The sequence below is a fragment of the Struthio camelus genome, chromosome 1, assembly GCF_040807025.1.
Source record: "Struthio camelus isolate bStrCam1 chromosome 1, bStrCam1.hap1, whole genome shotgun sequence".
Lineage (NCBI taxonomy): Eukaryota > Metazoa > Chordata > Aves > Struthioniformes > Struthionidae > Struthio > Struthio camelus.
In genome coordinates, this window is record NC_090942.1 from 219,806,004 (window position 1) to 219,821,427 (window position 15,424).

Here is a 15,424-nt window from a genome sequence, read left to right on the forward strand (position 1 = left end):
AGCCAAATGTGGTAAACGAGATTAACTGCCATGAAGATTTCCTCTTTGAAATGCATTGCCGGAGGGACTGTGTTAATTGATACTAAGGTATTTAGGTGTTGAAGTGTTCTGAATGAATAGACAACCATGCGCCCCAGATGAACTACATTGCCCTGCTGTCATGGTGTTCTTTGAACAAAGTGCAGCATTACTGAGGGGTATCTTGACAGATTCATAGTTTTGATTTTCTTTCAGTGGCCTCTTCAAGTGTTAATAAAAATATAAAAGTTTTATGCCTGTTTCAGGGTTATTTGAAGCCCAGCCTTCTGCCATGGTGATTCGGAGAATGTCAAAGAGAACCTAACGGGAAAGGTCATGGAGCCCAGCTCTCACAAATCAGATTCATGTGCCAAAGGGAATAAGGTTTTCCACCTGTGCGGAGAAATTTTACACTTAACTGCACCCATGGTTTTCACCAAAGGAAATCAGTCAGGCTTTTGTACACGCAGTGGATGGGGCGGGCGGGGGGGGTGTAGGTATTAATCACTGTGACAGACTTCATGTCAGCGTCGCAGCTGTCAAGTGGAATTGTCACTAGTTTATGTTGGGCTTTGGCAGTATTTAACAAAAATGGCTTTGTTAAAACTTTAAAGGCAGCAAAATAAAATTAAAAGGCGGGCTGGGAGTAGAGAAGGGCTGACAAAAGAAAAATTAGCAGACGGGTCCGGCGCTGCGCGGTGACTTTGCTGGGCTTGAGTGGCAACATGTGCAGAAGTTGACACAGAGTCATGAAAAAAAATCTCCGTTTGCTAGCAAAGACTTTAAATAGTTTATTTCAGTTGCTGCCAAGATGAAATTTTCCCCTTTCTTTCTCTAGAGTAAATAATTAAAAGCATTAGGGCTTGTTGGCATTGTGCTACGCCACGCCGTGTCACATTCCATAAGCGCTTTGCTGTGAAATATGGAGCTGTGTATTTCAAGAGACTGATTCCTTCACAAGCCTGGGACCTGCACAGATGAAAAAGGGAGGGACAAAACCTACCCTGAGATGTCTGTGCTTTGCAGGTCCCTGACTGCACTAGGAATTACACGCCCCTTGGAGGTCAGAATTCAGATCCAAAGCTTGCAAGTTAACATTGAATACAGTAAATTTTTAAAACGTTTTTGCAGCATATTAATCTTTCACCATGGCCACTTAGGGTGCATACACTATCCATGCAGTAGGACTGCATGGGAGCTATGTCAGTTCATGTTTTTGAAAGGACAGTCTCTGGATCATCTTGCTTTATATAATAACCCAATCCCTTTGCCACTGCTAACATTGTAAAAATCATATAAAACAGACTGTTTTCTCAGCTCCTATAAATAGTCAGTTTTGCTGATGGAGCTGGGGATCTGTCAGTCCTGTTTGTGTACAGCTAAGTCACAACGGTAATTCAGATAAGTGTTTTGAAGAGCAGAAGCAAAACATAGATTGCTTGTTCATTTTATTTTTAGGGAGAAGAAATAGGCAAAGGCCAGGTCTCTATTTCGAAGCTTTTCCAATATAGGCACATGAAAAAAACTATTTGACATTGCCATGCTGGTGAAATCCTGAGTTTATATGCTCTTACGGCAGCCCAAGACTCCTTTTGCTGATACGCTTTAGTTTGGGGAACTGCTTTCTACAGACGGTTCAGAAATTTGCAAGTGTGACCGTGGCAGCAAACCATGTCTAGTTTAGATAAGGCTCGGCTGCATGATTTTTAAAACTACAATTTTCTGTTTGTTTAAATGTTTCCTTCCATACGCTACTGCATGGAAGAACCACCCGCGTCATTGACGAAGGAGATGATAGATAGCGTGTGCAGGGAAGCCCATTAAACTCCCTTTGTACGAAAGAATTCCTCAGCGCCTCAAGTGAATCAACTGCAGGCTTCACAGAAATATACCACATTTCTTTCCACAAGGGTAACCATAGGTGGTTTTTTAATATGCGGGGTGGGGTAGGGGGGGAGGAATCTGAGAGCAGTTTTCATTTCTCTAGGCCGAGGGATGGCACCCAGCTGCTTGTGCTGGGCCTGGGCAAGCTGGACACCACTGGAGGGAAGCTTGTGAGTGACAGTCATCCAAGTGGCATAGGTAATGCCTGATGCCCAGCCACAGAGTATCCTGGCTTACTGCAGATGAATTTTAGAGTTTATATAGCATACATTATAACATATAGAATATGGGGAACCAAATCTACCTTTTGGCACCTAAAAAAGGGTACATATTTTCAGAAGTACTGACTTACCTGCATCTCTTACTTAAAAAAGTGGTTCTCAGCTCTTCAGGAGGTATGTTCCAGTTTCAGGTGCACGTGTTTAGAAACATTCGATGGATGTGATTTAACAAGTGCAGCTACTCAGGACCAGAATGCAAATGGATACTCCATCCCTCACTCAAGCCAGTGGATTTTCTTGCCTCATATTAAGGCGCTGTCCCTCTTAGCAGCGGAGGTTGGTTATCCTCAGACAGGAAGGTTGCTCGTGGAAGCCATCAGTGGTGTCAAAATGGCATAGCAAAGTGATCTGAGCATCCTCCTGAAAATCAAGAGAGGTATCGTTAGGGGTTTCCAGACCGCAGGACCCAGACATGAGAGGCTGAGAGGGCTCTGTGGGTGCCTGCAACATCGGGCCAAGAGGGGCAAGGCGCACCGTCAGTTTGCAGCCATCAAATGTTTGGGGCACTTCTGAGTGGGAAAGAGCTATCATTTCGTATTGTTCTAGATATATAAATCCGTGGTTCCATGTTCATTCCTGTGCCCGGTTTAGAAGGGCCAGCAGTTCTGCAGCTTGGGCCTTCAAAGGCCTCGGTGGAGGTAATGTTTCTGTTTTTGTAAGCCCAGCAGCGAACTCAAAGTCTCCAGGAGACTTTGAGCAAGAAATTTGTAGAGGTTCCTTTCCCATGTTACCAGCGACTTATCTAATAACTTAAATATAAGTTATTTAGATTCAGTTAGCTCATTTGCAGTCCGTCAGGTATTCTGTGTTTTTTTTTTTTTTTTTTTTACTTTACTCCATGCCTAAGGCAATTATTCTTCATAAACTGCCAGAGTCTGAATAATAATAAGCTGCTGCCATGTTTTTAGTGGTCTGTGATGCCCTTTTATTAACTTAAGTAATGAACAATAGCATGATTTTAAAGTGTGCATATCAGCCTTTGACAGTGACATGGACCTTTTTAAGAGCATTTCTTGTAAAGAATACAATTCATCTGGATACATACTGATGAAAAAACAACCACCCAGAGCGCTCGTTGATTATGTAGCGCCTAAGCTTGACAGCCCAGCATCAAACAAAAAATTGATTTAAACCCCCAAAGTCAATATTTTGCTTTTGCAAAGGCATTTTGGCACTGGAGAGAAAAGTTTGCGTGTAATGTACACATTTGATGAAAAAAATACAGAGGAGATGGCTTGTCTGGACTTGATTTTGTACACCTGTTGTTTTCTGTAAACAGTAAAACCAATGAAGTGTTAATCTGTGCTGCCTGAGAGGGGCTTCAGGTACTTTCACATGGGCACATGTACCATCCAGGTGGGTCTGGTTTTGGATGAAATGAAGATGAAAGTCATCTAAACAAATGAAGTTCCTTAAGTATAGGAATAACTTAGAAATAGTTCAGATTGAAGCCCGCATAGTTTGAAAAGCCTAGACTTGTCAATTAGTAGCAAGCTCCTTTTTTTTTTTCTGCTCTCTGGTTTTTAGGTCCTCCTTTTCCACTTGCTGGTGATTGCAATCTGTTTTTAAGATTTTGTACCCTGCTGGAGGTCAAGTTTAGGTGTTGATAGCTACAGAGTCTTTTTTCCACTGGTCCTGGCATGTATTTTAGTCAGCAATGTCTAAAACAGATAAAGATTGTGGCTGGAAACTCTCATAAGGACACTGTGGGTAGTTTTGTCATGAAAAATCACTGCAGTTTTTATGTTCTGCGACTTTTTTGGTGATCAGTCTTTTTAGCATTGGTTATTGCAAACTCAGTGTCCAAGTTGCACATTCAGAGAAACAGTCCAAACTGTTTACATCAATGTAGCAATGTAGCTGTTTTTTTTTTTTTTTTTTTTCTATTATATAGTTTCTAGTAATAGTGGGATTTTTTCTGGATGACAGACTGCACCAAACTGACAATACACGTATACACAGGAAGTTTCCTATAGGCTTTAATCACGTGTAAAACATAGATTGTCTGTGCGTATAACGTAGTAAAGTACAAGTGAAATAGAAAACACTAAAGATTGGGCTCCAAAGCCCAATGAACTCAACTAGACCAGAACATTCACGCTGCTGATTTTAACAGCATGGAAAGGACAACTTTTTTCTCTGTTGAAATTCTTTGTTGGAATAGCAGCTCTATATTATGCTTTCATTTAAAATAAATAGAAAAGAATTGGCATCAAAGTAGCTTTCCTAGTGTTGCTTTGTTATTTTATGGAGGTTGTACATCAGTTCTCTGTTTATTGTCATGATTCAGTGTCATTTTGTGGCTATTTTGAAAACCAGTAACACAAGATGTTGTTACAGCAAAACATGTGTTCCTCCGCACTGCACAAACACTCCTCTTGTTGGTAGAAGAAGCTAGTCTTAAGTCAAATTCAGTGGATGTACTTCTTAAGGTGAAATTCAGTCACTCAGAATTTAAGGGAGCCTTCGAATTGCGTCACTATTTTCAAGTTTTTAAGTGTTAGTGGGCAAAAGAGACATTTATGCCCTGCTAAATCATTTGAAGACTGAGAGAGACCTGTTCTTCTCCGTCTCTACCACTCCCTTCTGATGTGGCTTCCTCACCAGTCTACCTAACTGTCCCATGTGGACAAAGCCTGGCATAGGACATATATTGGAGGAGGGAATTCTTCCCCAGATTGCAGACTATCAGCAACAGCCTAGACCTGCTTGGTGTGTCAGGTGTGACAGAGGTACCGCCTTTTCATGTTGCTGTATCCCGGTCCAGGTGTTGCACATTCAGCTGGATTCTGCACAAACAGGAGGAAAGTTTGGGCTGCAGCAGGTCCTGGCTGTCACCAGTATACCAGCTGAGCAGACATCCCCTCTGCTGCCTCATCTGATTCTTCCCACCTGTTTTGCCATTTTCTGTCAGCTTGAGGGTTATATATTCTGTTTGCTCTTGGTTTTGCAGATGCTGTCCTTGGTTTGTCGTGTGTCTGATAAGGAACCTGTTACTGCCAAGCTATCTTACCTTTAACAGTAAACTCTGTGCCCCCCAATAGGATGCTGGGGCAGACACAATTCAGTCTTTCATAGCCAACCTGACTGTGGAGACCCATCAGGTTAATGAGGGAAGGAACCCCAGCTTCTATAGTCAATGGCAGCCAAAGGAATAGGTCACATATGAAGGTAGTTTTAGACGGCTGATGATGGGAGGGTTGTGAATATGCATCTGCAGTACAGATTGAAACATGGTCCTGGAGCTGTAGCAAGACTCTTGGCTGCCCTGTCACTCAAACATAATGAACTTCTGTTCATTATTTTAAAGATTATTTCCCCTGAAAAGGGGGATTTCTCTGTTTGTGAGTACAAGCACTATCGTCCAAAGTCAAACTACCAAGTTAGTCATCACAGCTACTGTGGAGTTTTAAGTTCAAGGGAGCAATGAGTGATTCATACCACCTGGCTCTGTCTACAGGCAGTAGAAAGAAATATTTCCTGTACCTAAACCAGACACCACTCCGGCATCAGGCTATCTGAATATGAACAGGCATATGAATGACAAATGTTTGGAGGAACAGGACAAGCTGGGAAAAAAGATGAGATGTGTTTGAGGTTAACACATTTGCCCTGAACACAATCTCAAAACCTAATGAATCAGAAAGAGTAATTGTTACATAGACTAATTTCAAAACGGTAATACTCATTTATGATTAAGAAAAGGAACGTAGGGGTTCAGATCTGTTACTCAAATCTTGCCACATTAGCTCCTCACTGGCAATCTTTTTATGGCTCACATTTATTCAATTCTTCATTCACAGAATTCTGTCAAGTCTCTCTAATTTGCATCCAAGCACAAGCTTCATTAACTGAGTTATCTTTCAGCTCTGCTTTATCTGTGGTTACCAAGCCAGTGTTAGTCAAAGACATTTTAATGTTAAAAAACAGACAAAACCCCAACACAATGGCAACTTGATTTCTATTGGCGTATTTAGCAATCAGATTACCAGTGTTTCATTACAATTGAATGCTGACATATTTCCTGTGTGACAGTCTTTGGAGACTCATTAGTGAAAACGAGGCTCATGGGGGTACTCATTAAGTTCAGAGCTATTTAGACTTCCCCAGTGCTAGCCTACTGTCTGGAGATACTGAACCTTTTTGTTGGAGTTGGCACACTGTATCTAAGGGTGTGAGGACTCTTGTGCTGTTGACAGGTAACTTTGCTGTCCCTTTAAAGGCCAAAATCATCACACGGCCTGTGCTGCTTGATTTTTGGAGACTATTGGAAATTTTGGAGGTCTTGTTTTAAGAGGTATTTATTTTCTTTCTCAGTGCCTTGTCAGCTTAGCTCGTCCTTCTGAATAGCGCATGCCAGATTTTTCATGAGAGTGCCAACAACAAATCTAGAGGGATTGATTAACTTGTATCTTTTTGGAAAGTGGAGAGGAAAGTGGCAGGGAGGAAAATTCTGAAAATTGCTTGCTTTTGAGTAATCCAGGATGACTTCTAGGTAGGCACAGCTAGCCATCTTATACCTACTTTAAAAAGCCCTTGGGAAGCCTAATGTGACTTGTGCAGAGGCCACAATGCCCTTCCTGGTCCTCCACGAAGTCTTCTGAATTCCCATGGGGTGGTTGTCCTAATAAAGGCTTGCTGTTAGATGTAGAAAGTTTCATCTTCTTCCCACTTTAGCCTGCCTGCATGGTGGGATCTGCCAAAATTCAGTGCTGCCTAGGCAGCTATAAATATATGGTGTTTATGTATAGTACGTAACTGGATGATCAGAGCATCTTCCACTGTATAAAATATGTGCGTATGCATTATGTAAAAGAGCAACCGCAGCTGGCACTAAGGCCCTCCTTCTAGCTGGGGAAATATAACCACATCCATTAATATCATTCAGAAAATTTGGAACAAGTTAAAAAGAGTGTGTTCTAATAAAGGGACAGTTGTAACTTTAGACAATAAGGAAATCATTTATTTCTTGGGGTTACCTTGTCCTTTGCAAATCCCACGGAATTTTTGGTGACCGCAGACTGTCAGAACCTCGATAGTTTTGTCCCATCATAGAAATCCCCAACATATGAAGTAATTTTCAGTGTAAAGATTTCATAGCTTGTACTTTCATATACACTTCTTTGCTATTATTCCTCAACCTGAGAGGAAGAAAAAAAAAAAAGACAAGAGAAAATAGGTGCTAATCCTAGTCAAGGTATATTGTATTCAGTAATGCTCAGATGTGACATCAGTGTTCAGAATTTTTATATGAATAAAATCAATAATATTCTAGGAGGAAAAGCTACCTAACTGTCAGAAAAAGAAATATAATCTATAAAGTCCTGTGAAAAATCACATAGATCTGAGTTAGATAGGTGCACTGTCTTTACTTAGCAAAGAAATCCACAGAGGGTATGCAAATACAGAACAAAAATTACACATTTTTACTTGATTCAAAAGTATCCATAATAGCATCTGCAATGTGTCTGTAAGGTGTAAACTGGAGTTTACTTAACGGATCTTTGGAAGTTGGCTCTGACTCATAGTCTAAAAACAGTGCCCCCAGTAGGAAAAGTCTATTGATAACAGGAGAACCTCACAAAGGCCTATTGTGTATTCCAGCATTCACCTGTTTTACCCCCCCCCCCCCCCCTTTTCCATTTGCACAGAGTTTTCATCTTGGGCCTCGGTTGTAATGAACACCCAAATAACTGCACTTGGAATCCTTTGGTATGTTGTTCTTTGTTTGACAAGATATTTTCTCTCGGATGAATTAAGTTCTCCTGAAAGGTGATAGATTGACAGCCCTAGAAACTCAAATCCTTTATGTGCATCTCCCTCAGCCTAGAATTAATAAACCATTCCTATCTTTCTTTGCCTGCAAGCAGACATGTTCCCACAGTCTTTGGTGTGTAACATCTGCCTGTCTTCCCATCTTCTTTCTGCCTCTCAGCAAACGGGGCAGATTGGTACTTCTCCAAGGAACCACGGCTGCTGCTTCTTGAGTGGGAGAATGAGTCTTTAGTGTAACTACCAGCAGTAGGATTTTTCCACTGTCTTTTTTACTGTCTCTGTGCTTAGGGCATCAGTTAAGTGACAGTCCCTCGTAATGTCCGGTCCTAGAGCAGTTGAATGCTTCGGTTCATGTCATGCCGCGGAGCTGATGTCAGACCTGGTTTGGTTCTGATGTTCTTTGTCCGTACAAGCCATGGATGTGGTTCTAGCCTTCCCTTTAGTTTTCTGGCTAATGCACAGAGTTTGTTGGGGCTACCTCGCCATAGGTCAGAATCCAGTATGGCATTATTACTTTTGTAGGAGCTTTGGGTAAGTCAGACCTCTGAATACGCCATTAGATTCCTGGGAATACTTTGTCTGTCCAAAGGCAGATGTCTACTATGAGCCTCTTGAACCTCGAGCTGGTTGCTCGAGACTCCTCTTAGGTACAACAGAGAGAACAGGTGCTTTTAAGGTGTTCACCTTTTTCAGATTATAAGGTAAAGATGAGTCGGAATCTAGTGGCACTCAGTTCTTTTCATGGACTATATCCCCCTGTTCCCATGTCTAAAGTAGCAAAGCTCGAAGAAGCTAACACGTTCAAACTGAATGGTACCTTCTTAATTTACACCTTCTGTTTTTCTGATAGACCAACTCAAGCACTGAAAGGTTCTGGTAAAATCTGCTCTAGTTAATAAAATAAGGTAGTTTAAGTCAATACAGGGGAATGGACAGGCTGTGTCTCATACATCTTTAAACTTTATCCTCCATATCTAAAAATCTGGAAGGCTACAGAGATACTGAACTTTACTCTGAGATACCTGAGACTGTCATTAAGTATGATAAATGGTATCCAAAATATGACAATTTTGGACTGTGTATGGTTCATTCAGTCCTGAGCTTCCTAATGAGAGAGTAAATAAGTAGTAGTTTTTCTTGATACAAATGTCTGGCTGGTAAGTATTAGATTGATATGATATCCATCTTTTTAAGAGACAAAATCAAGTAAATATTGTGTATTAATGACTCACTAAATTAAGCTCTCTAAAATCAGTGAGGAATAAGTTAAGTATTCTGTATCCCATCCCCAGTGTCATGAACTGTTGATCTCTCTCCAATTCCTCAAAAAAAGTTACTACTTCATTTCTGGAAAAGGTGGGAAAAATAATTTGGCAGTTAGTTTAAAAACCAAAAATAACAATATCATCTATCACTAGGTTGTTCTTTTCTGAGCATTTGCTTTCCTCAAAACCACCACCCTCAGACTTTTTTGACTAACAAATAGTAATCTCTGGAGTTTTATTGAAAGAAGCCTGATAACCACAGCCATTCTTCACGTCTATCTTTGCCATACATTGTTTAATTTTCGTGACACCTCAATTTTTATGCTACATGTATTTTACTCAATTTTTGAGTACCTCTCTACCAATACAAACTGTTGGATTTTTGTCAGATTTTATAATCTTGACACAGTTTTATGGCTTTCTTTAAACTCAATGATTAAATGTATTCTCAGTCGTCTTGTTGATTTAACTATTGGAAGAACTCTGGCAAAACTGGCAAAACAAACTTCACTGTATATCCATCATAACATTGTTCTAAATTTTATCTCTCCAGGGTGGTTGTATTTTTCATGCTTTATCACAAATCAGTGTCACTAGATAGATTGCAGTTTGCAACCTGCAGTTGTTCATTGAAGTTAACTTGGCTGTCAGGACAGCCTTTTTGCAGTGTTTTCAGCTTTCAGAACATTCTGGCATGAAACCGAAGTATTTTTCTAGCCAGTTGGTGGATCAACACGTGTGTCATTAGAGCATGTGGAACAATCCTATGTTATCCTTTGGAGTTTGATTTAGGATATGTGGCATCCCAGCCTTCATACATTTTAAAAGTGCCTGCACATAAATTAGTGTCGTACGGAACGACTCGCATCCTAAACCCTAAAAATATTTTACTTATGTTTTAGATCATCCTCCAAATCTTCAGAATCATTCAAGACTTAGAACTCCGCCACCTCCGATATCACATGCTCACACCCCGAATCAACATCACGCGGCTTCCATCAATTCCCTAAACAGAGGGAACTTTACTCCACGCAGCAACCCCAGTCCAGCTCCTACTGACCACTCTCTCTCTGGAGAACAACCAGCCAGCACCCAAGAGCCAGCCCATGCTCAGGACAACTGGTTACTTAACAGTAACATCCCACTGGAGACTAGGTAGGTCGTTTTCTTTAGTTCTGTACAGTGTTCTGATTTTGTGTGCCAAGGATGTTACGGAAAATATGTACATCTGTTTAGCGAGCAGTTCAGTTTGTGAACTGGGGTTTAGCTTATGCATTTTAATTTGTATATATTATTCCTTGTGTCTTTTTATTTAGACTAGGTGAGGAGTAAGTTGCTCTGCTTTCATAAACTAAAAATATTGGTTTTAACAGCTGCTTGTAAGGTTATTTTCCTCATTTAAAATTGGAACCAAGATCATAGGTTAAAATGTTCTTGGTTTTCTTCTTTTTTATTTTCCTTTAATGTCTTTTCTTCCTATGTGGTAGGATAAATCAATATCCTGTTTAAGAAGCTGAAATCAGTCAATGTATTGAAAAGATTTAGCCTTCTAGCTTTGCCTCATCAAGCAGATACTTTTGTAGGATGTCATTCAGGAAAGGTTGATCTCGTTCGACCTAACGAGGAGAGGTCGATTGCTGCATTTTACTATCCTACAACATTGCCCCAGCAAGTGTACAACGCTGGATAGTGAGGCATCAGTCAATTGCTAATGCTCCATTTACCTATAAAGTTCTTTTCCACCTATGCAACCACTCACTCTGCCACAAACAAGCATGCACGGAGTTGTTCTACTTCATAGTGTTGTTTAGCTCTTTTTTCCAAATGCGTTATGTCTGGAAAAGGGGGTTGTCATGCTCCCTTAGCCTCAATTCTCCCATCTGATTGTGAGTGCATCTGCTTATTTCTGTTCCACTTCTCATTCTCCAGAGATGTTACTTCACCTTTGCCACTGGGAAGTCACTGGAGAGACTGGAGTCATTAGCACCCATAATACTCCTATGTACTTATTTCAGCCTGGGGAGATGTCTTTCAGGCCTAACACGGTGCATTTATTTGCTTGCCTTAGTTCCCTCATTTGTCTTACCTCCTCAGTCCAACCAGAAAGATTGTGGACAGTAAAAAAACATTTGCTAATTGAAAACTGAGACGGGGGCTAAATGTGTCACTTCACTGCCAGTGGGAATCTCATTGAAATCAGTGGTAGCTGGATGCCTGTATCTAGGGACAAAATGGGCCCAGTTTTGCCAGCTTCTCCTAAGAAAACATTTTTTTTAAAACGAATGTGTCTCTCGATCTGTTTGAGAGGGAGCTGGGTTTGCTGGCCTCCTGAAACTAACAAAACAGACTTTGAAGTAACATTTTATGGCATTTAAGGATAATTAGTTTCTCTGAGACTGCTTGATTAATAAGACCCAACTAAGAAGCTGGCTCCAAAAGATTAAGACAAAATTACAAAATAGTACTGCAAGTGTGATTTGGCAGCAGTTTCAGTAATTATATTGTGTTACTAGTTCTTATGCATACATACCCAAGCAGTGACTTTAATTTTTTGTTTCTTAAAAAAAAAAAAAAATACGGAATATTTAAGGCCCAGTCCTGCAATCCTTTGTGAATAGTCGGTTATAATGCTGGAGAAGGCTCTCAGCTATCACAGAGACAGATGAACCTTGCTGCTTTACTTTTGCAGATGGACCCTTTCATATTTTCCAGGATTTAATTATATAATTCTCAATAAGCAATGTGTGAACTGAGCACGTGACACCTAGATGATGCACCTTTTTCTGAACCAGGATGTAAATTCTTAGTAGTGCCCAGACACCCCCACATCTGGCTGGAATCTCTCAGCACTTAGCATCTTAAAATTAAAAAGAAAGATCTTGATTGCTGAATCAATGAAGTAATGTCAGAGATAAAAGCTCTTTGCTGAAAACATCCTGCCCCCATTTTTCCAGTTCTGACAGCTATCAGAGAGGGAGATGGAGACACAACCCTACCAAATCTTAATGCAGGAGTTTATAGACAGAACAATTATTTGTCTAGTTTTGTACCGCTCCTATTAAACTGTAACCAAGTATATCTTTAAAGACTGTCCTCACTTCTCCACCAAATCAATGTGGATGAAATTTTTTTCAGATCTGAAGTAGTTTGGTCTTTCAGCAGTTTGAGTTGATCATATTATTACTCTTAACCAGACTGGTTAAGACTGGAATTTCTGAGATCTACTTGCATGAAGAAATCTTCTGCATCATTCGGTATTTTCACATGAATCACAAATCAGACATTTGTAACTGATACTCAATTTAATCATTTTATTAATTACCAGAGGTAGAAAACATTCGGAGACTGATCTTGTGGCTTTTGACATGCTGGTGTGAATGGCATCGTGTTGTCAAGTGTGCCGTCAGACAAAGAATATGCTGGAAAAAAATGTGCAATTTTATGCTAAACAGCAAACTCGCACATTTACTGAACCTCACTGACAGGCTTTTATTCCTTCACTAAACAAACATTAAGAAAGTAAGATACGTTATAATGGTGTCATAATGCAAAGGGACCGCGCTGCATAGATGATAAATGGTAAATCTATGACAAATCTCTGCTCTAATAATCTGCTCTTCTGACATGTACAGATCTTCCATTTCCTTCAGTCTTTTATGTCTACAGAATTCCCACTAGGTTTTATATCTGTTTAGCAAACTTGGAGGCCCAGTTCCATCTGTTCCATGAAATAGAGCTGCCCCACTGCAAAAAATGTTAGAACTAAAAATGACCTGTGCCTAAAATGTCCAATATGTAAAGACTAAACCCTAACCAAGAGACATTAATCCAAGAATTAAGGCCTTTGAAGTATAGCAATAGGAGATTACTATAATCTCATGTCAAAAATGGAATTGTATTTCTGTTGAAGATCCATTTTTTTTAAACCTCATATTAGTCAACAGAGAGAGGAAGCACGAAGAAAAAGCTACACCTTTTAAACAGGGACCATTGCAAGCTGTAAAATGTGCCTACAATGATACATTTTAAGCACCTCAGAATTTGAAGAGGTTTGATTTTGACTGATGTGGACTGCAGGCAGCGTTCAGAACTGGGAGTTTTTGGTTGGTTTGTTGTTACATGGAAATGTCCTTAGTGTAATGCAAAGGCAAGCACAGATGTATAGCACAAGTACACAACTACCATGAGAGCCGTATCCTTTATCTATGAGAATTTATGTATTGCAGGAGAAAGAGCCCCCTCCTCTCCTGTTATTTCTCCTCTTCATTTATTTCCCTTTACCCCCTTTTCCTGTTTTTCTTCTTCCACTTTCTTTTCCTCTCTGCTCCCATTTTTGCTGCTTTAAAAGCACTGTATTATCAAAGTTGTGATGAAAAGATCTTTGCTGAGCAGTCCCTCCTGACAGGTAAGTCAATCCTCCCCTCCTCACTCTTCCTTCTTGTATGACTTCCTTTCTGTTTCTCTGCATTTGACCTTGCAGGGAGCAATTGAATGCCAACTAGGTGGACATTTAGTTGACAACCAATAGGTTATCAATAGAGGGGTCCAACAGAGAGGTCTCTCTTTCAGAAGACCTGCATTCCCAGGAAATTTCATGTTGCAATCATGTAAGGTCAGATAGTGCCACCGAAACTCATAGTAAGAAGGGAGAGTGGTTTGTAAATAGCTATTCACAGGTAATCTTCAAGGAAGCAGAACCTACCCAGCCTTCATTGAGGAGGACAGTGATACAGCGGTCACCTCAGTGACCCAGTAACCGCACTGTTACAAATACATACGTTATAACATTAGATAAGCCACCCTTCTCCTTTATTGGCAATCCACAACTGAAATTCATGGAACCAGTTTGACATGGATTCTAACTACTGATGAACTTTTATTGATTAGTGTTGCTAGGTGCCTTGCCTCTTATCCATTAAATGGTCAGTGCACACACATATGTTGCTGCTTTTTTTTATTGAATTCAACGTCCAGCCTTTCCTGCATTCCTAGGGAATGTGAGGAAGCAGCAAACACTTGGGCATGGATTGATATCTCAAGTGCTACGGCACACAGCTCATGCATGTCGATTCACTTTACTCCAAAGCTGTGAATATGAATCACTATACTGTCATTCAGATCAAGAAGTAGGTCTGTGCTGTCAAAGCAGCCCAGAGCCAACAAAAGCAGAGAGCTGAATTAAACAAGTACTGGTATTAGCAGCAGGAAGAGGAAGAAATGGAGATGAAAATTAAGGTTAAGGACATTTTAAAAGAAACAGTATCAAGGTCTGTATAATGCAACAGAGCTGGTTTCCCTTGGTATAGTATGTTACCTGAAACCCGTTTCTTTGACAGAGGAGATTCATCTGAGTTCATGTTATGTCACTTATATCCTGTAAGCACCTAATCCTGAAAAGTGATAAAATATCGCAACGCTATTATGTTTCTTTTGCTAGTTTTGGCCAGGGAATTTATTCCAGTTCAGGCTCAGATTCAGTTTTGATGCTGAAAACAGACATGGGCAAAATCAGGACTGGTTTTTGCTTTAAAAAAGATGGGAAGAATTTTCTTTTGCCTGGTCTTGAGAAACAGGCCTGAAGGTGAGAGAGAAACGATCTCTTCCCAGCTGTGCATCTGACTGACTTTATGCTCCTGCTGTTCTCCTCAAAAAGTACAAAGCAGTTTAGCATATATGGGTTAAAAAGTGGCTCATCAAAGTACATACAGGAGAGGCGCTAGATATTGCATAATACCACTACTGTGTGCAAAATCCAAACCAGGCTTTTTCACATGCACGTGCTGTGTATCTAGCCTATTGCCTATCTTATCTGGACTAAAGCCAATGCTCTGCTTGAGGAATTTGGGTTTATAGCATAACTTTTTTCCAGCTTCTGCCTGTGTATCACTGAGAAACTTTTAATTTAGAATATTCATATTGAGCAAAAATTGCATTTTGAAACTTGTAAATATCAAACTATCATCGTTCTGCAAAGAAAAACCAATGAATCAAATTGCTAATTAAAAAATTCTCCAAAGCAAACTGGAACTTGAAAAAGGGAGTGGCACGTTTTATCAGGATGAGCTGTCCACTGGAGGTCCATGGTTAGATGGAGTTGTACTACCAAGACAGTAGCCACAGTGAGATATTGTGATGTGCCTTTTCAGTGTAACAAGAACACAGATGCAGAAGTACAACAAGGTTACAGCGGTGCTAGGTTTA

At 40.2% G+C, this 15,424-nt stretch overlaps 1 protein-coding gene across 2 annotated transcripts in view; it reads left to right on the plus strand.

Annotated features, from left to right (window-relative positions):
• Positions 1-15,424, plus strand: part of TENM4 (teneurin transmembrane protein 4) — a 394,575-nt gene that overhangs the window by 169,070 nt on the left and 210,081 nt on the right. For both annotated transcript variants that reach the window (XM_068930642.1, XM_068930643.1), the window contains one exon: positions 10,126-10,378. In XM_068930642.1, the coding sequence (XP_068786743.1) occupies positions 10,126-10,378 (253 nt within the window). The remainder of the gene's footprint in view (positions 1-10,125; positions 10,379-15,424) is intronic.